Source organism: Taudactylus pleione, unplaced genomic scaffold (assembly GCF_031769625.1).
Source record: "Taudactylus pleione unplaced genomic scaffold, aTauple2 ptg000172l, whole genome shotgun sequence".
NCBI classification, from domain to species: domain Eukaryota; kingdom Metazoa; phylum Chordata; class Amphibia; order Anura; family Myobatrachidae; genus Taudactylus; species Taudactylus pleione.
Window position 1 is genome coordinate 9,749,712 of NW_028284574.1, and position 25,988 is coordinate 9,775,699.

General features: G+C 44.7%; 1 protein-coding gene across 1 annotated transcript in view; it reads right to left on the minus strand.

The window, feature by feature from the left end:
* Positions 1 to 23,398, minus strand: part of GUCA1B (guanylate cyclase activator 1B) — a 69,930-nt gene extending 46,532 nt beyond the window's left edge. The window contains exon 1 of the mRNA XM_088475459.1: positions 23,141 to 23,398. Within this exon, the coding sequence (XP_088331585.1) occupies positions 23,141 to 23,341 (201 nt within the window). The 5' untranslated portion in view covers positions 23,342 to 23,398. The remainder of the gene's footprint in view (positions 1 to 23,140) is intronic.
* Positions 23,399 to 25,988: the final 2,590 nt, after the last annotated feature.

A 25,988-nucleotide genomic window follows, 5' to 3' on the forward strand; every position in this document is an offset into this window, starting at 1 on the left:
TTCCCAATGGCTTATCCCACTTAGACTCTCCAGGGGATTTGTGATATCTGACAATGCCACCAATATTGTGCGGGAATTACATCTGGGCAAATTCCAGCACGTCCCATGTTTTGCTCACACAATAAATTTGGTGGTGCAGAATTTTTTGATAAATGACAGGGGCGTGCAGGAGACGCTTTCGGTGGACAGAAAAATTTCAGGCCACTTTCGCCATTCAGCGACTTGCTGCCAAAGACTGCAGCGCCAGCAAACACTCTTGAACCTCCCCTGTCATCACCTGAAGCAAGAGGTTGTAACATGGTAGAACTCAACCCTCTATATGCTTCAGAGGATGGAGGAGCAACAAAAGGCCATTCAAGCCTATACATCCACCTATGACATAGGCAAAGGAGGGGGTATGCACCTGACTCAAGTGCAGTGGAGAATGATTTCCATGTTGTGCAAGGTTCTCCAGCCCTTTCAACTTACCACACATGAAGTCAGTTCAGACACTGCCAGCTTGAGTCAGGTCATTCCCCTTATCAGGCTTTTGCAGAAGCAGCTGGAGAAAGTGAAGGAGGAGCTAAGACAGAGCGATTCCACTCGGTATGTGGGATTTGTGGATGAAGCCCTTCATTCGCTTTGCCAGGATTCAAGGGTGGTCAATCTGTTGAAATCAGACCACTACATTTTGGCCACCATGCTCGATCCTAGGTTTAAAGCCTATGTGGTGTCTCTCTTTCCGGCGGACAGAAGCCTGCAGAGGTGCAAAAACCTGCTGGTGCAAACACTGTCAGCTGAAGTGGAACGTGACACAGCAACAGCTCCTTCTTCATTTTCTCCCACAACTGGGGCTGCCAGGAAACAACTTAGGTATCCTAAGCAACCTGCTGGCAGTGATGCAGGGCAGGCAGGACCAAGTTTGGACATCTGGTCTGGACTGAAGGACCTGGCAACAATTTCTGACATGTCTACTGTCACTGCATATGATACTGTCACCATTGAAAAAATGGTGGAGGATTACATCGGTGGTAGCATCCAAGTAGGCATGTCAAACAGTCCGTACCTGTACTGGCAGGAAAAGAGGCAGTTTGGAGGCTCCTGTACAAACTGGCTCTATTTTACCTAAATTGCCCCCCTCCAGTGTGTACTCCGAAAGAGTTTTTAGTACAGCTGGGAACATTGTCAGCCAAAGGCGTAGGAGGTTGCTTCCACAAAATGTGGAGAAGATGATGTTCATCAAAATGAATTATCAATTCTTCCGGGAAGATCATCTTCCAGAAAGTACAAAGGGACCTGTGGTGGTGGATTCTGGCGGGGATGAATTAATACTCTGTGAGGATGAGGATGTACACAACACTGAAGAGGGTGAGGACTCGGTGGATGAGGATGAAGATGACATCTTGCCTCTGCAGAGCCAGTTTGTGCAGGGACAGATTAATTGCCAGCTTGTTTTGTGAGGGCCCAAACGAACCAATAATTTCAGCCACAGTCGTATGGCAGACCCTGGCGCTGAAATTATTGGTTTGTTAAAGTGTGCATGTCCTGTTTATACAACATAAGGGTGGGTAAGAGGGCCCAAGGACAATTCCACCTTGCACCTTTTTTTTCTTTGCATTATGTACTGTTTGGGGCCTAGTTTTTCAAACTATCATCCTGTCTGCCACTGCAGTGCCACTCCTAGATGGGCCGCCCACTTGTGTTGCTTAGCATAGTCATCCAGCTACCTCGGTTGAACCTTTTGGCCTAAGAACAATATTGTGAGGTGTTCATAGTAGACTGGAAATGAGTGGAAATGAATGTTATTGAGGTTAATAATAGCGTAGGAACAAAATAAAACAAATTCTGTGATTTTAGCTGTTTTTGTGCTTGTTTCCAAAAAAATACAGATCCAAAACCAAAACCCAGAAGGGTGGTTTTGGCAAAACCAATCCAGATCCAAAACACGAATAAAGATCCAGATCCAAAACACAAAACACGAAAAGTGGCCATTGCACACCCCTAACATATATATATATTTTTTTTCTACAGCTCCACTCCAGTAGCTCCACCCACAGTTCCTGAACCTATTTTTCCTGAAAAGTAGCCCTGCTCACCTCTATAGTAACACATTCCCCTCTTACTGCTGTTGTAACACATTTTCCTCTTTCACTCTGTAGTACCACATTTCCTTTCCTCACTATTCAAATAGGGGAGCCACACCAACTGCCAGTGTTGTTTGGCAGCACTTGGGGTGACAGTTGGTGTTTTAATATTGATCTGTGCTGCAGCCACGATAAGTTAGTCAGGCAGGACATTGCACAGGGAGAGGAAACATTTTAGCCCTTTTTACCAGCTTAGGAGTCAAATTTAAAAAAATCCCTGCTTAGTGGGTACCCACGTCATGGAAGGAATATACTTCCTGATTTTTATGTTTCTAGGCCCAGGGGTTTGGGCTGGGTGTTGATGAGTCAGTGAGTCACCAGAGATGGCACTGATGAGCAGCAGATTCTGTGTGAGGCAGGAGAGATCCACCCACACAGGGTAGAAATACTGAGTTTTGATACACCTAATGGCTCTTGTGGAGAAAGCTCAGGTGAGGGCTAACAAGGCATACCTACAGTCAGGCTGCATGTGGAAGCAGTCCAAGGAAGACTGGCAGCTACAGAGCCCAGTGTGCCCATTGGGGGCCAGGAGGTCTGAGTCCAGACCTTCAGAAGGCAGGGAGGACTGTAAAACTCCAAAGACTGTATACATTGAAGCAGCTAAGCTGCAGGCTGAGGAAACCAGAGCCTATAACTGGAGGAAACAGGGAAGGCAACCAAGACTGATTGCATTTGTGTAGCTGTGGCAGCCAAGCCAACCAGGCTGGAGTCGGTAATAGGCCTGCAGAGAAGCAGGCAGAGACTTTATTTGCAGACTAGCTGCCCAGAGGTAGTCAACAGTCAAGAAGTGAGTTAGACACCCTAAATAGGGGCTAGGCTGTTTGTTGTTTTCCATTTGCTGAGAAGCAAAGCTCAATTTATTTGATTTTACCACGGAAGTTGTGTGTGGACCCTCATTAAAGCACCTAAACACTGCACCAATCCACCCTCTACCAAGCTAATTATCCCACAACATCACAATGTATATAGATCATAAATGGGCACAGAATTATACCCTTCTAAGATATTAAGAATAATGTTTGACCTGCATCCTGCAATGAACTTGTATAAAGCTTTGGAGAAATATATATTACTGTCAGCTGCCATGAAATTATCAACTAATGGAATCTCTGTGACTCCCATCCACCATCCTGCCAATCACAAGCAGACAGTAGAGGAGAGCTTGGGATTGGCTGGTCATTGAAGTGGAGTCCTGAAGACTCCTGGCTTTGGTCAATATTTGGGTTGATTATGAGTCACATGGATCTCTGTGCATGGACACAAACAGCGAGTCTCTGTATACAGCGCATGTGCAGATGCACACTTACACATTTCTCCATATGTCCATCCTATTCTGAGTCCTATTCTGAGTTGGGTGGAACTTGGCTGGATCAGTCTTTCCGTGAAATTGTGTGGCGAAGTTGCGATCGCAAGTGCTAGTGTAACTACAAGTGCTGATACTAATGATGATGTTTACAGCGGCTGGCCTAAAATCAATGAGCTTCCTGCTTGCAGACGTACAGACACCTTTATTAGATAAACAGAATCTTTGCAATAACATAAAATAGTAAATCATGCTTCCGTGGCTGCCCGCAGCTGCAGCCACTCTATTAGCGACTCAGAATCAGCCTCCTATTGGCGGTTGCTGATAATGTTCATTACTGTTCCTCCTGTGCTGTTGTCCAATCAACACAAGTTCAGTGGAGCAGAATACAGGTCATATGAAAGTTTATAGCAAATAGCAAGTAAAATACTTGGTTCCACTATGGCAGAGGGAACCCAAGCATATGGATTATGGTGGGTTATTGTTATAGTGGTCTGTTTTGTGCTGGAGCTGACTAAGAAGGGGATCATGCTGTCTATTTTTACATTAATGCGTGTGTGTGTGTGTGTTCTAGAATCTGCTGAATTGATGATACGTATTTTGAGCTGCTTGTGTTCAGTGTTTCCTAATGTACAGCAAGCAATGTAATATAAAGCTTCACACACACAAAGTACCACATGCCCGAAAGTGTCCTATATTTAAGCCACTAATAAGGTAAGCTTATCAGTTATTAGGAGTAAAAGCCCAAACTTTAGTTTATTGAAGAGGATGTTACTAAAAATTAGGGGTGAGCGGGTTCGGATTTCTGAAATCCGAACCCCCCCGAGCCCTCCCGATCCGAGGCAGATCCGAGTCAGGCTCGACTTTTCCCGCCTGACTCGGATCTGAAATCGAGGCAAAACGTCATCATCCCGCCTTCCGGGTCTCGCGGGTTTTGGATCCTATATAAGGTACCCGCGTCGGCGCCATTTTCTCACTCGGCTGTGGACAGTGAAGAGGGAGGGTGGGAGTTAGGGCTGGCTGGGCTGTGTAGTGTAGTGTAGTGCAGAGTAGTGTTGTGCTGTGCTGTGCTGTGCTGCGCTGTGCTGCTGTTGTCCATAGGGGCTGTGTCCACTACTTCAAAGACCATAGGGGCTGGCTGTGTTGTGCTGTGCTGCTGTTGTTAATAGGGGCTGTGTCCACTACTTCAAAGTCCATAGGGGCTGGCTGGACTGTGTTGTGCAGTCAGTTCTCCATAGGGGCTGTGTCCACTCCAAAATCCTGTGCACTGTCCCAGTCCTAAAGGTGTGCTGTAGTGTTGTCCAGGGGGTGCTCTGTCCATCAGGGGTGCTCCCCCCAAGTGCTAAAAAAATAATATTTTTTCTGTGTTTGTGAATTGTGTGCGCAGTAGCCGCACGTGCATCAACAAAGTAGTGCCAAGCGTGCACCTGTGTCATAAGTAAAGGGCCGGCTGGCTTGACCGTTAAAGGGTGTTGTAACCCCCAAAGTACACTCCAGTCCAAACCAAAAAAAAATAATATTTTCTGTGTTTGTGAATTGTGTGCGCAGTAGCCGCACGTGCATCAACAAAGTAGTGCCAAGCGTGCGTCTGTGTCATAAGTAAAGGGCCGGCTGGCTTGACCGTTAAAGGGTGCTGTAACCCCCAAAGTACACTCCAAACCAAATAACAAAATATTTTTTCTGTGTTTGTGAATTGTGTGCGCAGTAGCCGCACGTGCATCAACAAACTAGTGCCAAGCGTGCGCCTGTGTCATAAGTAAAGGGCCGGCTGGCTTAACCGTTAAAGGGTGCTGTAACCCCCAAAGTACACTCCAGTCCAAACCAAATAACAAAAATTTTTTTCTGTGTTTGTGAATTGTGTGCGCAGTAGCCGCACGTGCATCAACAAAGTATTGCCAAGCGTGCGCCTGTGTCATAAGTAAAGGGCCGGCTGGCTTGACCGTTAAAGGGTGCTGTAACCCCCAAAGTACACTCCAAACCCAAAAAAAAAAATTTTTTCCTGTGTTTGTGAATTGTGTGCGCAGTAGCCGCACGTGCATCAACAAAGTAGTGCCAAGCGTGCGCCTGTGTCATAAGTAAAGGGCCGGCTGGCTTGACAATTAAAGGGTGCTGTAACCCCCAAAGTACACTCCAAACCAAATAAAAAAATATTTTCTGTGTTTGTGAATTGTGTGCGCAGTAGCCGCACGTGCATCAACAAAGGAGCAGCGCCAAGCGTGCGCCTGTGTCCCATAAGTAAAGAGCCGGCTGGCTCATTTCTTAAAGGGTGGTGTAACCCACAAAGTGCACTACTCTCCAGCAAAAATAAAAAAATATTTTCTGTGTTTGTGTGCGCCTTAGCCACACGTATATATCAAATCGATATAACATAAATGGAGGACCAAACTTTCTCTGATAAAAATAAAATAGAGAAAGATCAAGAACCACTTCCTCTTAGTGCTGAAGCTGCTGCCACTAGTCATGACATAGACGATAACATGCCATCAACGTCGTCTGCCAAGGCCGATGCCCAATGTCATAGTAGAAGCCACATACAATCCCAAATGACAAAGTTCAGGAAAATGACCTTAAAAAAAACATTTAAATCATCTGAAGAGAAACGTAAACTTGCCAATATGCCATTTATGACACGGAGTGGCAAGGAACGGCTAAGGTCGATCCCTAGTATGTTCATGACTAGTGGTTCAGCTTCACATGACGATGGAAGCCCTCCTCCCACTAAAAAAATCAAACAAGTTAAGCTGGCAAAAGCACAGCGAAGAACTGTGCGTTCTAAGAAGATATCACAAATCCCCAAGGAGAGTCCAAGTGTGGTGGCGGTTGCGATGCCTGACCTTCCCAGCACTGGACGGGAAGAGGTGGCTCTTTCCACCATTTGCACGCCCCCTGCAAGTGCTGAAAGGAGCACCCACAGTCCACTTGCTGATATGCAAATTGAAGATGTCACTGTTGAAGTACAACAGGATGAGGATACTGGTGTAGCTGGCGCTGAGGAGGAAGTTGGCGAGGAGGATTCTGATGGTGATGTGGTTTGTTTAAATCAGGCTCCGGGGGAGACAGTTGTTGTCCATGGGATGAAAAAGCCCATCATGGTCATTCCTGGGCAGAAGACCAAACATTCCACCTCTTTGGTCTGGCAATATTTCTATCCAAATCCGGACAACAACTGTCTTGCCATATGTACCTTATGTAAAGGTGGAATAAGTAGGGGTAGGGACGTTAACCACCTAGGAACATCCTCCCTTATACGGCACCTGCAGCGCGTTCATAATAAGTTACTGTCAAGTTCAGAAACTTTGGCTAAGACCGTAAGCAGTCCAGGGACACCTAAATCCCGTTGTCCTGTTGTATCCAAGCGCCTGCAAACCACACCGTCAACTCCCTCCTCATCAATTTCTTCCTTAGTCAGGATCGGAAATAGTCCTGCAGGCCATGTCACTGGCATGACTGACTCTCCTATCCGGGATTCCTCCGGAGGATCCTGCATTGCTACGCCTCCTGCTGCCGCTGCTGCTGTTTCTGCTGCTGGGAGTTGTTCATCATCCCAGAGAGGAAGTAGGAACACCACTACTTTTACTAAACAATTGATCCTCCAACAGTCCTTAGCGAGGAGGATGAAGTACGACAGCAGTCATCCTGAAGCAAAACATATAACTGAGGCCTTGACTGCTATGTTGGTGTTAGACGTGTGTCCGGTATCCGCCATTAAATGCGGTTGTACCCAATGTACACTTAACCACGGACATGTGGACAAGTGGAACAGGGCAGACTAAGGATTATATGACTGTGACAACCCACTGGGTAGTTGTATCGCCTTACGCAGCAACTACAGCAGCATCACCAGAAACGCAAGCTCGTTCCAAGGCAGGCTACGCTGTGTATCACCGGTTTCAGTAAGAGGCACACCGCTGACAACCTCTTAGAGAAACTGAGGGAAATCATCGCACAGTGGCTTACCCCACTTAGACTCTCCTGGGGATTTGTGATATCTGACAACGCCACCAATATTGTGCGGGCATTACATCTGGGCAAATTCCAGCACGTCCCATGTTTTGCTCACACAATAAACTTGGTTGTGCAGAATTTTCTGAAAAGCGACAGGGGCGTGCAGGAGACGCTTTGGGTGGCCCGAAAAATTTCTGGCCACTTTCGCCATTCTGCGACTGCGTGCCAAAGACTGGAGCACCAGCAAACACTCTTGAACCTGCCCCGCCATCACCTGAAGCAAGAGGTTGTGACGCGGTGGAACTCAACCCTCTATATGCTTCAGAGGATGGAGGAGCTGCAAAAGGCCATTCAAGCCTATACATCCACCTATGACATAGGCAAAGGAGGGGGTATGCACCTGACTCAAGCGCAGTGCAGAATGATTTCCGTGTTGTGCAAGGTTCTCCAGCCCTTCGAACTTGCCACACGTGAAGTCAGTTCAGACACTGCCAGCTTGAGTCAGGTCATTCCCCTCATCAGGCTTTTGCAGAAGCAGCTGGAGAAAGTGAAGGAGGAGCTAAGATGGAGCGATTCGGCTCGGCATGTGGGACTTGTGGATGAAGCCCTTCATTCGCTTTGCCAGGATTCCGGGGTGGTCAATCTGTTGAAATCAGACCACTACATTTTGGCCACCATGCTCGATCCTAGGTTTAAAGCCTATGTGGTGTCTCTCTTTCCGGCCGACACAAGCCTGCAGAGGTGCAAAGACCTGCTGGTGAACACACTGTCAGCTGAAGCGGAACGTGACACGTCAACAGCTCCTTCATTTTCTCCCGCAACTGGGGCTGCCAGGAAAAAACTTAGCTATCCTAAGCAACCCGCTGGCGGTGATGCAGGGCAGGCAGGACCAAGTTTGGACATCTGGTCCGGACTGAAGGACCTGGTGCACCATTCTTACACTGACTGTAGATTGCATGCTAGGCTTTAACAGGGAGCCTGTCTAACACCTAAACTGTGTTTTGTGACAATTAGACACAGAGGGGTAAGAGATACCTGCTTTGTGTTTATTATTTACACTGATGACATGCATAAATGTGATCTCAATGTTAATGGTTGAGACTTGTATAATATGTGTACTTTACAAACCTAGCAAATGATGATCTTTAAAGCTGTTATCCATTTGTGCCAAGCCTAGAATCATTTTACACTGATTGCAGACTGCATGCTAGGCCTCAATTAGTAGCCTGATAAATATCTGACTGTGGTTTATGATATTTAGACACAGAGGCACCATTATCCATCATTTAGAAATAAGTGGATTTATTATGTGATTACATTCCTACCTAAGCTTATTGTTAAACAACAGGGATATGTGTGGTCACCATTGGTAAGGGATACCTGCTTTGTGTTTATTGTTTTTCCACACTTATCTTGTCTGCGGCTGCCAGCCTTCACCATCTCTTCAAAGAGATAGGCTATATTTTCACCCTAACCTTTTTTCCCTGCGATAAGAATATTGATTGGATACTTCAGGCAGGATTTATTATATTATATGTTATATGTTTATGTTCGTCTTTTTGTCTTGTCTTGGTATTCAGTATTTCCAGTGCTGTTAGCACCAATATTTTAACGAGTGAATTAAAATTGTTATTTTATCAATTATTCATCATATCATTTCAAACTACTATTCAAGAGTGTCCCAGTAAAAGAGTCCACTTAACCTGCCTGTGTAGGGACATTTTTTCTGTTTATAATAATTGACTTTTGGGAGCACCACCAACAATCTCAATTCAACAGGAGGTTTTTATCCAGTAATTTGTATCTATAGTTGGTTATCTATATTTCTATTCTACTTTTTCTCTTGTGCAGAATCCTTTTTCCCAAATTTCCCTTTTCTCCCCCATTCTAGAAACAATTTCTGACATGTCTACTGTCACTGCATATGATACTGTCACCATTGACAGAATGGTGGAGGATTACATCGGTGACAGCATCCAAGTAGGCATGTCAGACAGTCCATACCTGTACTGGCAGGAAAAAGAGGCAATTTGGAGGCCCCTGTACAAACTGGCTCTATTTTACCTGAGTTGCCCCCCCTCCAGTGTGTACTCCGAAAGAGTGTTTAGTTCAGCCGGGAACCTTGTCAGCGAAAGGCGTAGGAGGTTGCTTCCACAGAATGTGGAGAAGATGATGTTCATCAAAATGAAATATCAGCTCTTCCAGGGAGACCAGCCTCCAGAACGTACAGAGGGACCTGTGGTGGTGGATTCAAGTGGGGACGAGTTAATACTTTGTGAGGATGAGGATGTACACACTGAAGAGGGTGAGGAATCGGTGGATGAGGATGACATCTTGCCTCCGTAGAACCAGTTTGTGCAGGGACAGATTAATTGCCAGCTTGTTTTGTGGGGGCCCAAATGAACCAATCATTTCAGCCACAGTTGTGTGGCAGACCCTGGTGCTGAAATGATTGGTTTGTCAAAGTGTGCATGTCCTGTTTATACAACATAAGGGTGGGTGGGAGGGCCCAAGGACAATTCCATCTTGCACCTCTTTTTTTTATTTGCATTATGTACAGTTTAGGGCCTAATTTTTCAAACTGCCATCCTGTCTGCCACTGCAGTATCACGCCTAGATGGGTCACGTGTTTGTGCCGCCCACTCGTGTCGCTTAGCATAGTCATCCAGCTACCTCGGTGCAACCTTTTGGACATAAAAACACTATTGTGAGGTGTGAGGTGTTCAGAATAGACTGGAAATGAGTGGAAATTAAGGTTATTGAGGTTAATAAAAGCATAGGAGCAGAAAAACCTACAAATTCTGTGATTTTAGCTGTTTTTATGCTTTTTTTCAAAAAAATACAGATCCAAAACACAAAACCCAGAACCCAAAACACGGAAGGGTGGTTTTGGCAAAACCAATCCAGATCCAAAACACGAAGAAAGATCCAGATCCAAAACCAAAACACGAAAAGTGGCCGGTGCACACCCCTACTAAAAATGTAGGAGGTTCATCATTTATGACATTTTGTACAATGTATCTCCGACAGATGGATGAACATGGACCTGTTTTGTTTTCTTATAAGCCACACTGCACTAGAGAAGTTAATTCCATAGTCCTTTTCCACGGGATCGGTATAAATGACCGCCGGACCTATGTCCGACGGTTCAAATCCCAACAGCGGAAGACCGGCAGCCCTGAAAATCCCGATGGCAAGTATTCTAACTATTGCTAACCCTCCCCCCCCAATCCTAACCCTCCTTTAGGGGTGCCTAACCCTATCCCCCCTGTAAGTGCCTAAACTCGCTTCCCCCCACCCTAAACCTAAGACTCTCGGGGGGGGCGTAACCCTAACCTTCCTCCGGGGGTGCCTAACGCTATCCCTCCCTTCCCCTACCCTAACCCTCCCGGGGGTGTGCCTAACCCTAAGTCCCCCCGGGAGCCCTGAAACCTAACCCTCCCCCCCACCGTTGTCCGAGCCCAGCGTCCGGCTTACCTTCATTTGGTATGCCAGGCATCAAGCTCCTGGAGTAGGTCTAATGACAGGCGTCAGCATTTCGACGCCTGTCATTAGTACCCTGCTGGGATTTGACAGTCGGGAAGCGGGCAGTCGGCATTTTGACCGTCGACATCCTGACTGCATACCCTTTTCCACAGGGTACAGGGGGCACAGGGGAATAATAGTCTCTGCACAACCACTTATTACCTACATGCAGCAGTTGTGGGTGCCAGATCTGCAAATGAGTTCATTCACTGATTGGCGTTATAATTCAGCTTAATGTGAATTGAAGCGTCTCAGGAAATAAATATTAGCAAATATGTGGCAGGTTTCCTGTACACTTTCCTTTTTTTACAAAATGTTATATCATGTGTTTTAAATGTAACAAATTTTTACAACCCTCCCTTACATATGGGTCTACTGTTGTTATATTTTTATTTTGCATTATGTAAACAGTATTAGCGTTTATTAACAGATCAGGGGTGAATAAAATTACTCAAAAATATTATTTTATGCACTGAAAGACATACGTTTGTGGCACCCATAGATGCAGGTTTATTACTGTATTGTCTTGCAAAATAGAATTACATTACAACTCTCTACATACAGTAAATAAAAAGCAACATTCATTTATCAATGCGCCATACAACAAATGGCCAACATGTGCATGCTTTGTGGCCTTTATTCCACAAGATGGCAGCCTAAAACATTCAGATTAAGGAATCTACGTATCAAAGCTTGATGAGAGAAAAAATTGTGAGAGAAAAAGTATTAACCAATCATCTCCTACCTGTAATTTTTCAAACACAGCTTGTAAAATGTAAGTTAGAAGCTGATTGGTTAGTGCTTTATCTCTCACAATTTTATCTCTCTCCAGTCTTTGATAAATACTCCCCTTAATGTTAATGTGTATATCAGCAGGTAGTCTTATAAGCATTTTACAGTTTTATGCAGATTTATTTCAAAATAACATTTTAGCCCTAATTGAAAGCTTTTTTTCCCATACATTTTCAATAAACGTGTAGCCATAGACAGGGGAGTAGCGATGGTGGTTCCAGTGGAGCTCCGGGCGCCAAAATGGACAGAGGGCGCCATCCAGAGCTCCGGAATTCATGGGGCGCTACATAGTATGAAGGCCACCTCTTAGTTTTATCTCGGTTAGTTTGCTCTATATCCAAATAAGTTACAGATTTTTTCAAATATTATTAGGAGACTTGAAATAATAATAATGGTGGTAGACAGAACATGATTAGTAGTACTCACATTAATATACAGTCAGGTCCATAAGTATTGGGACATTGACAGCATTTTCATATTTTGTCCTCCATTCACCACTACAATGGTTTTGAAATGAAACAAACATGATGTGCTTTAACTGCAGACTTTCAGATTTAATTTGAGGGTAATTACATCCAAATCAGGTGAACGGTGTAGGAATTACAACGGTTTCTATATGTGCCTCCCACTTTTTAAGGGGCCAAAAGTAATGGGACAAACTTAACAATCCGAAATCTAACTTTCACTTTGTAATACTTTGTTGCAAATCCTTTGCAGGCAATTACAGCCTGAAGTCTGGAATGCATAGACATCACCAGACGCTGGGTTTCATCCCTGGTGATGCTCTGCCAGGCCTCTACTGCAAATGTCTTCAGTTCCTGCTTGTTCTTGGGGCATTTCCCTTCAGTTTTGTCTTCATCAAGTGAAATGCATGCTCAATTGGATTCAGGTCAGGGGATTGACTTGGCCATTGAATAACATTCCACTTTTTAGCCTTAAAAAACTCTTTGGTTGCTTTTGCAGTATGCTTCGGGTCATTGTCCATCTGCACTGTGAAGCGCCGTCCAATGAGTTCTGAAGCATTTGACTGAATATGAGCATATAATATTGCCCGAAACACATTCTGCTGCTTTTGTCAGCAGTGACATCATCAATAAATACAAGGGAACCAGTTCCATTGGCAGCCATACATGCCCACACCATGACACTACCACCACCATGCTTCACTGATGAGGTGGTATGTTTTGGATCATGAGCAGTTCCTTTCCTTTTCTTCTCTTCCCATCACTCTGGTACAAGTTGATCTTTGTCTCACCTGTCAATAGGATGTTGTTCCAGAACTGTAATGGATTTTTTAGATGTTGTTTGGCAAACTCTAATCTGGTCTTCCTGTTTTTGTGGCTCACCAATGGTTTGCATCTTGTGGTGAACCCTCTATTTTCACCCTTGTGAAGTCTTCTCTTGATTGTTGACTTTGACACATATACATCTACCTCCTGGAGAGTGTTCTTGATTTGGCCAACTGTTGTGAAGGGGTTTTTATTCACCAGGGAAATAATTATTTTGTCATCCACCACAGTTGTTTTCCGTGGTCTTCCGGGTCTTTTGGTGTTGCTGAGCTCTCCGGTGCGTTCTTTCTTTTTAAGAATGTTCCAAACAGTTGATTTGGCCACACCTAATGTTTTTGCTATCTCTCTGAAGGGTTTGTTTTGATTTTTCAGCCTAATGATGGCTTGCTTCACTGATAGTGACAGCTCTTTGGATCTCATATTGAGAGTTGACAGCAACTAATTCCAAATGCAAGTGTCACACCTAGAATCAACTCCAGACCTTTTACCTGCTTAGTTGATAATGAAATAACGAGGGAATAGCCCACACCTGTCCATGAAATAGGTTTTGAGTTGATAGTCCCATTACTTTTGGCCCCTTAAAAAGTGGGAGGCACATATTGAAACTGTTGTAATTCCTACACCGTTCACCTGATTTGGAAGCAATTACCCTCAAATTAAATCTGAAAGTCTGCAGGTAAAGCACATCTTGTTTGTTTCATTTCAAAACCATTGTGGTGGTGAATAGAGGCCAAAATCTGAAAATTCTGTCAATGTCCCAATATTTATGGACCTGACTGTAGGTGCAATGTATATTTGCTAAGTAGGAACATAGCCGAGAAGGGAGCTTCCCATAGGTGTCCCCACTCCAGTGATAGCTGCTTGGGGCAGTAATTGCAGTAATAAGCTGTGCACCCTGTGGAATCTCACTGTAGTACATGTTTTCTCTCAGTTTAAGTTAAATGATCAGAATATATAATACAATCTTCTCTATTGACTAATAACTGATTCAAAGGAGATAAAAGTCAGATCTTAGGAGCTATACATAAATAAAGCAGTGCCAAAGCAGCTACTCCTTACTGTCAGATAGTGTATCACCAAAGCATGCCATTCCCCCAATGGGACCTCAAAGCCCAGCGTGATACTGCCACTGTTTGCTGTTTTTCTCTTCACTTCAGTATTCCCCCGCAGGCTGGCCATACCCCACTATCACAGTTCAGTACAGGGAGGGGGCACTATGATATGCACTTACTCCAGGCGCCATGGTTCCATGCTACTCCTCTGGCCATAGGTCCTAACTGACATGTGTGGTTCAGCAGTGAGTGCTTATGGTCCAATTTCAGAAATGGAAGTAAAGCAGCATGTATTTCCGCTGCACAGAAAAAAATTGTAAGATCCGAAACGGATAGAGCAAATATCACTGAGTGGGCTATGGAGAAGGTCTCGTCTGTTTACTGCTTTTCAAAGCAAGTATACACCGCTCACCTGAATGGTGCATCAATGCCAAGTTACCATTGCTGCAGACTTTCACCACACTCACACGAATGTCACCACACAAATACATGTTATAAGTATTCATAGTGTTCAATCAGCCAAATGCAAAATTCTATACATATGCACAATAGTTTCCACATTTTTTTTTCTCAGATTTACATTTCTGACCAATTAATCTTATCCATAACACAGTAAAAATCTCGAATATCTGCTGTAACAACCAATACAGACCTGATGTTGCAACATTCGGGAGGGAATCAACATCTTCCAGCTTCAATTTCTTCACTAAGTATTGGTCATTACCCTATAGGAATGGTTGCTATTTATATACTGTATATCCATCCTTCTGTCCACCGATATACTTTTTGTGCCAGTGGCTGCCACATAACCCCAAAGCATAATAGATACAGTTTTATGTCTAACGGTTGTCAAACTGTCTATTGAACTGATTCAGTTGTTTTTTATCTAAATGTAATATACTTGTCACCTCTTCCTGAAATTCCGCGAGAATCCCAAAAGAGGGGGGGTTCTCCTGGCTTCTGGGAGAGAAGACCACCTCACACCCACTTCTCCAGTGAAATAGGCAGGGCAAAGACATAATGACGTGTTTCACTGTGAAATATATTAGCATGGCCATGCTGACACAATTCATGGTACCGTGCCCCCTGACCCTCCCACATGGATCTCCCAGATCTCTTGGAGCACAGAAAGAAAGTAACCATATGTATAGTTTGCAGTTATCTCTAGAAAGTACAAAAAAAATAATAATAATTTGACCATAACACTTTGTTGCAAAAATATTCTTGCTTGTTGAAGTATTGGGAAAATATACTGTAACATAAAATGACAGATTTTGAGTGACAGGACTTTTAAGTAATAGATATACTCTTTCCACAACATTACCCTCTAGACCAACCAGCACTCAGATTCCTAGTCCCACAAATGTGAGCACAGGGTGATGTTCCTGGGGGCTGTTCCAAATACAGAATACAAGGATCCGCAGATCTATTGTTTTCCAGGTCCATATATGAGGCCATTACAGTAGACAGGAACATAACAAATAACAATTTATTAAATAAAACTGACAGAGAAGAAACATGAGAATGAATGAGGAAAAAGCATATAAACGTAAAGTTGTACTGGGATATTTCTGGTGGTATTATAGCTTAAGTGCAAAAGACTATTTCAAAATACTGTAAACAAACAAAAAAAAAATTTGCACCATTCACCAACATCAAGGAAATCAGTGGTACCTATATCTAGAGCAATATTTACAAGCGTAATTACAATATTATGACAACGACCAACATTTTATTGTAAGATATAAAACAACTAAGAGCAAATTCCATTCTCTACTGAAATTCAGCCCAGGCAATGCTACTTAATAGTTAATAGGCATGTGCAGCATAACGCAAAAGCTGTTTTGTGATGGATTTGTTTCAGCTTGTGTACCCTATATCTACCATTGCCCGACAAAATGATGTCTAAGGGGTCTATGTATTAATAACCGCAGTACTGCTGCGATTATTAACGTTCCAACTAGCCAGGGATATTTTCATTTTTAATAAAAATATCCAGCTATGTACTAACGGGAACTCGCAGGGACAGCGGTTGTGGTAACCACTGTCCCCGTGAAGTATATTTAGGAGAAGTCTTTCACAGAAGTGAAAGACTTCCCCGGGGGAAGCTGACACTGCGCATACGCACAGCGTCAGCTTCCAGGGGCGGCCGGGGGCTGCGGGGAGAGATCGAAGAAGATCTCTCTTGTTCCCCTGGAGACCCCATAGACAAACAGTAGTTAACACCATCTAGTAGTTTACACATCAGTAGTTTCACAGGTGTAAACTACCGGTGCTTAACTCCGAAAAGCTCTGCTTTTTGGAGTTTAGTACATAGAGGTCAGATCGTAGTCTCCATTGATAATAATGGGGACTGTGATCTGCAGTGGTAATTAGCACTTTACTGGAGATTTCTGTGTCAGATCTGGGATTTTGATGGAAAAGGGGTATTACTTGCTCTATCTTACTTTATTACCAACTCAGAATCAGGCACACTGGGCCTGATTCATACCCGCTCGCGAGCGCACAGCGCTCGCAAGCGGGTCGATGGTCCCCCACTGTGCATGCACGAGACCCGGCCAGCGACGGGCGCTCTGTCGCTACAGGTCTCGCACCAAAACTGGGCGGCTGTTAATTTTGATTGACAGCTCGCCCCGTTTTTCAGGCGGGCAGGGGGGGTGGCTGGCCAAACGGAGGCGTTCCCGAAGGAACGCCTGTCGTTTGGGGGCGGCCTCAGTAGTGAGTTTCCGGCTCTGGGGCTTGCCTACCACCATCACCTGGCCGCTCGCAAAAGCTGTGGGTGGTCACATAAAAAAATAATGCCGCCCTGATTCAGAGCAAGGTTTCTGAAAGAGCGACCGGCTCTGAATCAGGGCCACTGTTCAGAAGAGAGATACCACGGAATGTCGCCGAACAGGTAAGTATTGATTAATGCCAGCATTACCTGAGTATGTATAGCTGCGAAAAGCAAAAATGAATGTACTGTTGGTTGTAGGTCATATTGCTAAGTAGAGCCTACAATGAGTTTTATATATATATACTGTGTGTATATATAAATATATATATATATATATATACAGTATATATATAATAGTACAGTACAGACCAGGGTCGGAGTATAGGCAGGGCGACAGGGGCGGTTGTCCCGGGGCTCCCACACATAGGGGGCCCCCACACACTGTCCCCTGCCTATGTCCCCTACATCTACTGAAAACTGCAGTACAGCATTTAGCTGTCTCCACTTCGGTACTCCTCTGCAGCTCAGCTGTTTCCTTTCATCAGCCGAGGAGCTTCCCTGCAGTTACAGTCTTGCGAGATTATGATGCCAAATCTTGCGAGACTGTGGCTGGTCGGACCAGAGCCCAGGCTGCCTGCAGTGTGTGACAGTGTGAAGCAGAGCAGCTGAGTGGGACTCCAAGGTGTCATTTTACTCAGCCTCAGCATGTCACCCGGCTGTGGAGCAGAAGAGCAGAGAGCCTGTGCGCTTGTATGTATATATATATATATATATATATATATACTGTATGTACGTGTGTGTATTTGCCCTGGTCTTGTGTATATTATTGGGAAGGGCACCGGAGCATGTTTTGATACAGAGAGTGCTGGGTCCTGTTACTTATATATGTGTGAGTGCATATATATATATTAGGGGTGTGCACCGGCCACTTTTCGTGTTTTGTGTTTTGGTTTTGGATCTGGATCTTTCTTCGTGTTTTGGATCTGGATTGGTTTTGCCAAAACCACCCTTCGGTGTTTTGGGTTCTGGGTTTTGGATCTGTATTTTTTTTTAAAAAAGCATAAAAACAGCTAAAATCACAGAATGTGTTGATTTTTCTGCTCCTATGCTATTATTAACCTCAAAAACCTTAATTTCCACTCATTTCCAGTCTATTCTGAATACCTCACACCTCACAATAGTGTTTTTATGTCCAAAAGGTTGCACCGAGGTAGATGGATGACTATGCTAAGCGACACGAGTGGGCGGCACAAACACGTGGCCCATCTAGGAGTGACACTGCAGTGGCAGACAGGATGGCAGTTTGAAAAACTAGGCCCCAAACAGTACATAATTCAAAGAAAAAAAAGAGGTGCAAGATGGAATTGTCCTTGGGCCCTCCCACCCACCCTTATGTTGTATAAACCGGACATGCACACTTTAACAAACCAATCATTTCAGCGCCAGGGTCTGCCACACGACTGTGGCTGAAATGATTGGTTCGTTTGGGCCCCCACAAAACAAGCTGGCAATTAATCTGTCCCTGCACAAACTGGCTCTACGGAGGCAAGATGTCGTCCTCATCCTCATCCACCAATTCCTCACCCTCTTCAGTGTTGTGTACATCCTCATCCTCACAAAGTATTAACTCGTCCCCGCTGGAATCCACCACCACAGGTCACTCTGTATGTTCTGGAGGCTGGTCTCCCTGGAAGAGTTGATAATTCATTTTTATGAACATCATCTTCTCCACATTTTGTGGAAGCAACCTCCTACGCCTTTCACTGACAAGGTTCCCGGCTGCACTAAACACTCTTTCGGAGTACACACTGGAGGGGGGCAACTCAGGTAAAATAGAGCCAGTTTGTACAGGGGCCTCCAAATTGCCTCTTTTTCCTGCCAGTACAGGTACGGACTGTCTGACATGCCTACTTGGATGCTGTCACCGATGTAATCCTCCACCATTCTGTCAATGGTGACAGTATCATATGCAGTGACAGTAGACATGTCAGAAATTGTTGCCAGGTCCTTCAGTCCGGACCAGATGTCCAAACTTGGTCCTGCCTGCCCTGCATCACCGCCAGCGGGTTGCTTAGGATACCTAAGTTTTTTCCTGGCAGCCCCAGTTGCGGGAGAAAATGAAGAAGGAGCTGTTGACGTGTCACGTTCCGCTTCAGCTGACAGTGTTTTCACCAGCAGGTCTTTGCACCTCTGCAGGCTTGTGTCGGCCGGAAAGAGAGACACCACATAGGCTTTAAACCTAGGATCGAGCACGGTGGCCAAAATGTAGTGGTCTGATTTCAACAGATTGACCACCCCGGAATCCTGGCAAAGCAAAAGAAGGGCTTCATCCACAAGTCCCACATGCCGAGCGGAATCGCTCTGTCTTAGCTCCTCCTTCAGCTTCTCCAGGTGCTTCTGCAAAAGCCTGATGAGGGGAATGACCTGACGCAAGCTGGCAGTGTCTGAACTGACTTCACGTGTGGCAAGTTCGAAAGGCTGGAGAACCTTGCACAATACGGAAATCATTGTCCACTGTGCTTGAGTCAGGTGCATACCCCTTCCTTTGCCTATGTCATAGGTGGATGTATAGGCTTGAATGGCCTTTTGCTGCTCCTCCATCCTCTGAAGCATATAGAGGGTTGAGTTCCACCGCGTCACAACCTCTTGCTTCAGATGATGGCGGGGCAGGTTCAAGAGTGTTTGCTGGCGCTCCAGTCTTTGGCACGCAGTCGCTGAATGGCGAAAGTGGCCAGAAATTTTTCGGGCCACCCAAAGCGTCTCCTGCACGTCCCTGTCGCTTTTCAAAAAATTCTGCACCACCAAGTTTATTGTGTGAGCAAAACAGGGGACGTGCTGGAATTTGCCCAGATGTAATGCCCGCACAATATTGGTGGCGTTGTCAGATATCACAAATCCCCAGGAGAGTCTAAGTGGGGTAAGACACTGGGCGATGATTTCCCTCAGTTTCTCTAAGAGGTTGTCGGCGGTGTGCCTCTTACTGAAACCGGTGATACACAGCGTAGCCTGCCTTGGAACGAGCTGGCGTTTCTGAGATGCTGCTACTGGTGACGCTGCTGCGTAAGGTGATACATCTACCCAGTGGGCTGTCAGAGTCATATAGTCCTTAGTCTGCCCTGTTCCACTTGTCCACATGTCCGTGGTTAAGTGGACATTGGGTACAACGGCATTTTTCAGGACACTGAGGACACTTTTGTTGACGTTTCAGTACAGTCTCTGTATCGCCTGCCTAGTGAAGTGGAATCTAGATGGGATTTGGAACCGGGGACACACTACCTCCATCAATTGTCTAAATCCCACTGCACTAATGGCGGATACCAGACGCATGTCTAACACCAACATAGCAGTCAAGGCCTCAGTTATACGTTTTGCTTCAGGATGACTGCTGTCGTACTTAAAGGACTGTTGGAGGGTCAATTGTTTAGTAAAAGTAGTGGTGTTCCTACTTCCTCTCTGGGATGATGAACGACTCCCAGCAGCAGCAACAGCAGCAGCGGCAGCAGGAGGCGTAGCAATGCAGGATCCTCCGGAGGAATCCCGGATAGGAGAGTCAGTCATGCCAGTGACATGGCCTGCAGGACTACTTCCGATCCTGACTAAGGAGGAAATTGACGAGGAGGGAGTTGACGGTGTGGTTTGCAGGCGCTTGGATACAACAGGATTTAGGTGTCCCTGGACTGCTTACGGTCTTAGCCAAAGTTTCTGAACTTGACAGTAACTTATTATGAACGCGCTGCAGGTGCCGTATAAGGGAGGATGTTCCTAGGTGGTTAACGTCCCTACCCCTACTTATTCCACGTTTACATATGGTACATATGGCAAGACAGTTGTTGTCCGGATTTGGATAGAAATATTGCCAGACCAAAGAGGTGGAATGTTTGGTCTTCTGCCCAGGCATGACCGTGATGGGCTTTTTCATCCCACGGACAACTGTCTCCCCCGGAGCCTGATTTAAACAAACCACATCACCATCAGAATCCTCCTCGCCAACTTCCTCCTCAGCGCCAGCTACACCAGTATCCTCATCCTGTTGTACTTCAACAGTGACATCTTCAATTTGCATTTCAGCAAGTGAACTGTGGGTGCTCCTTTCAGCACTTGCAGGGGGTGTGCAAATGGTGGAAAGAGCCACCTCTTCCCATCCAGTGCTGGGAAGGTCAGGCATCGCAACCACCACCACACTTGGACTCTCGTTGGGGATTTGTGATATCTTCTTAGAAAGCACAGTTCTTCGCTGTGCTTTTGCCAGCTTAACTCTTTTGATTTTTTTAGTGGGAGGAGGGCTTCCATCGTCATGTGAAGCTGAACCACTAGTCATGAACATACTAGGGATCGACCTTAGCCGTTCCTTGCCATTCCGTGTCGTAAATGGCATATTGGCAAGTTTACGTTTCTCTTCAGATGATTTAAATGTTTTTTTCAAGGTCATTTTCCTGAACTTTGTCATTTGGGATTGTATGTGCCCTCTACTATGACATTGGGCATCGGCCTTGGCAGATGACGTTGATGGCATGTTATCGTCTATGTCATGACTAGTGGAAGCAGCTTCAGCACTAGGAGGAAGTGGTTCTTGATCTTTCTCTATTTTATTTTTATCGGAGAAAGTTTGGTCCTCCATTTATGTTATATCGATTTGATATATACGTGCGGCTAAACACAGAAAATATTTTTTTATTTTTGCTGGAGAGTAGTGCACTTTGTGGGTTACACCACCCTTTAAGAAATGAGCCAGCCGGCTCTTTACTTATGGGACACAGGCGCACGCTTGGCGCTGCTCCTTTGTTGATGCACGTGCGGCTACTGCGCACACAATTCACAAACACAGAAAATAATTTTTGTTATTTGGTTTGGACTGGAGTGTACTTTGGGGGTTACAGCACCCTTTAACGGTCAAGCCAGCCGGCCCTTTACTTATGACACAGGCGCACGCTTGGCACTACTTTGTTGATGCAGGTGCGGCTACTGCGCACACAATTCACAAACACAGAAAAAATATTTTGTTTTTTGGTTTGGACTGGAGTGTACTTTGGGGGTTACAGCACCCTTTAACGGTCAAGCCAGCCGGCCCTTTACTTATGACACAGGCGCACGCTTGGCACTACTTTTTTTACTATTATTTTTTTAGCACTTGGGGGGAGCACCCCTGATGGACAGAGCACCCCCTGGACAACACTACAGCACCCCTTTAGGACTGGGACACTGCACAGGACTTTGGAGTGGACACAGCCCCTATGGAGAACTGACTGCACAACACAGTCCAGCCAGCCCCTATGGACTTTGAAGTAGTGGACACAGCCCCTATTAACAACAGCAGCACAGCACAACACAGCCAGCCCCTATGGACTTTGAAGTAGTGGACAACAGCAGCACAGCGCAGCACAGCACAGCACAACACTACTCTGAACTACACTACACTACACTACACAGCCCAGCCAGCCCTAACTCCCACCCTCCCTCTTCACTGTCCACAGCCGAGTGAGAAAATGGCGCCTACGCGGGTACCTTATATAGGATCCAAAACCCGCGAGACCCGGAAGGCGGGATGATGACGTTTTGCCTCGATTTCAGATCCGAGTCAGGCGGGAAAAGTCGAGCCTGACTCGGATCGGCCTCGGATCGTGGGGGTTCGGATTTCAGAAATCCGAACCTGCTCACACCTAATATATATATATATATATATATATATATATATATATATATATACACATACACAGTACATTATACTTTTTGAAAACATCGGCGATATATCACTTCGATAATTTTATTGATAGGGGCCCCCACAAGTTTGTTGCACAGGGGCCGCCACAGACCTTAATCGGGCCCTGGTACAGACTAATTTTGGAAATGTGAATGTAAATTGTAAACTTAGATGCGAATATCAAAGCAACTGTTTGGTCTTCGCCAGTTGTCTGAAAACCGTACAACACACCTGAGGCAGGCATTTGGTATATACATACATTCATGGTGCATATATGGGCATCTGTAAGGGATAAGAACTAGGGTCTCTGGCACATGTCTAATAGTCAGCTTTATTTAGTCAGTTTAATTAGATACTGGTCTTCTAGTTCTCCCTGTAAACATGTACTGTATATAAACAAAAAGGTGCTCTTTAATACAATGTTTTAATCCCTACTGGTATCTTTATCATTTTCTTCATCCTTTTCCTTGGTAGAGTTCCCAGGAGGGATCAAAACCTCAGATTAAAGACCAAACCATTTTTTTCCTACATGCTTGGACAGTATCTCACTCATTTGTCTTTTATATAGCAATAGCTGATATCTACTGTTCACTCCATTATTAACTTACAAATAAATATTTTAAATTCTCTAGCAGATCAGATAAATTACCATTTATATTATTATGTTTCAGAAAATATTAATAAATAGAAGGCTCACCCCATTTTTATCAAAGGCTCTGAACATATGTTCCACGTAGTCTGCTGCTTCTTGATTGTCTGCTACACCAAAAAAACGCTTAAATTCATGCATAAAAAGGGTCCCACTGGGACATTCTACCACGAACTTTTTGTACCATTCCTGGAGCTCTGCCACATCAATTTCCACCCGGTTGGACTCGTCGCTGAGGTGTTGCCCCATTTTGAGAAACTCCTGTAACACCACTAACCTCTTCTATCAGTCTCTCTCTTTCTGCTTCTTCACCAAATAACCTTACAACTTTTCCTTCACAAATGTTCCAGTGTTAATATGTTGCCACCCATTTGCCTTTGTTCTCCCACCTCCTCAATTGGAATTCCAAATGTTTCTTGTGCTCTTGCCTTGTGGAAGGATCAAAATATAAATAATTAATTAGAGTACAAATTGTCTTTTTCCACAATTTACACACAAGTTCAAAATGCTTTTTCACATATGTTCCTGACAGAATTCTTCTTTAGTATAAGGAATATGAAAAAGTTAATGTATCTTGGAGAACAAACAGAATTTATTTATCCTTTTTCTTGACATAGGCTGGACTGCAGATGAAATCAATGTGTTTAGCTCAAATGTCCTCTTGAAAGTTTCATTTATGATCCATCCCTTTTCATCGAATTCCATCTTGGGTGAGCTGAATGAAAACTAGATGTAGAATTCCTATAAAAGTAGAACAATTTTTGATATACTGTAGTTGTCAGTTTAGTTCTTGTCTACTCTCCTATATTGCTCTGCCTGTTCTGCACAGGGAAACACAGTGGAGGGGGCTGACTTATTAGATTAAATACTACATGTGCTGTCAGGTACAGATAAGAAGATCTAAGACCATTATAAGATTCTCATAAGGACCTAGTTCTCATGGCATGACTTAGTTAAAGGTACAGTGCACTGAAGTCTCTGACCGTTTTCTTAACGTTGTGAATAAACATACTTTAAGCTGCACTGCAGGGGTTTGTAAAATTAAAATGTGTGAAAAGATTTAGACTTGGTAGGGGGCACATCCGAGGTTAATACTAAATAGGGGGCACATCCTTGGCCAACACTAAATCATAGAGTACAAGTACAGCTGCCAAGTATTTCTATATGCATCATGTAATACATTTAATAATTTCCTTGCATGCAAAAACAATTGCATTAGCACCATTTGCACAGCACATGCAGATACGCATAATTCTGCCACTTACGTATGGATAGGTGGGATGTTACCGGGGAGTTCTGAAGTTGGGTACACAGTGAGTCGTCCAATCCCGCGGATCAGAGCGACATATCGGGTACATTGTCTAATGTGTGCCCATGATATGCGCGCTCCCGCGAGTCATTAGCGACATCCCCTGTCGGCCCTACTGCAGGGCTGATAGGGTATGCCGCTAACAATGCCATTCTGCAGAATGACGCATAGTGCGTCCCTACCCTCGTCGGATCGGCATTGGCAAGTGTGTATGCACTTTCCGCATGCCGGGTTCCATCACCCGTGATGTCAGGTTGGGTATACATTATCTACCCAGCTTAACATAGACTAGGCTGAGTACAATAAGGCTGTGTTCACGCAATTGTAAGTACCATGCATGGGGGGAGATGCACTAAGATGAAGTATCAAGCAATCAGCTACTAACTGTCATTTTCAAACACAGCCTATAAACTGACAGTTAGGAACTGATTGGTTGGTACTTTATCACTCTCCACTTTATCACTCTCCAAGGCTTAGTGCCTCTCTACCATGGAGATCGGGACAAAGCCACATATACAGAAGTGTCTTCACTCATACCTTCCAAAAGTCAAAGATTTTGGCGGGACAGTCCCGCTTTTTGTCTGACCAGCAGGGTGCAGTGTCCTGATGTGGGAGGGGTGGCATGAGGTTGGAATGCCCCCTGTCACCCGCTGCTCTGCTTAGCATAGAAAGTGGTGAATAAATGCTGCATGCGTGCGGCATCTATTTAGTTGAGAGAGGGACTGGGGGCATGCCCAGAAGCTAGGGGGGCACAGGGCATGTCTCCAGCATGACAAAAAAACAGGGGGGTGGGGTGTGCTTGGAGGATACGCCTCTTCATCTAACAAGAAAAATACCCAGGTGCACAATTATCTAGTATAAAATATGGCAAGTAATTCCAAATTAGAGATTTCTATCTCCGCTATAGGACTACAAACAGGCAAAAAAAAATTTGTGGTGCTATGAACACCACTAAAGAGTTAAATAAGTCAGACCAATAAATAAAATCACTAACAAACCATTTAATAATCAGAAAGAACAGATCCAAGGAGTGTGAAGTCATTATACAAAATCTATACAAAATAGCATATAAGCCAGGCCTGCCCAACCTGTGGCTCTCCAGCTGTTATGAAACTACAAGTCCCAGCAACCCCCTGCCTCACTTTTGCTATTAAGGAATGCTAAAACTGTGGCAGGGCATGCTGGGATGTGTAGTTTCACAACAGCTGGAGAGCCACAGGTTGGCAGGGCCTGATATAATATAGGCATGCTATATATCATTTTAATCTGCCTGTGTGTCCAAATCACATCACTGTGCAAATAAGACACATCTGAAGGTAAAATGTTGCGTGAAAAGATGCTTGGGGCTACTGAGTCACATGGCGCCTATGCGTTATGTGTAACGCGACGGAGGATATATCTATGTGGAAAATCTGTATATCAATAATCAGTCTAAAACATATTACAGAATGACAAAAAATTCCATATAGTTAAAAATGACCATATAAGTGAACTATGAAGATCTCTCGGAACATCTGGGAATCTCCCGAATCGTGGACTCCCGGTAGAGTACTCAAATCTCGCAGTGGCTGGCGGCCAAGTGGGTGG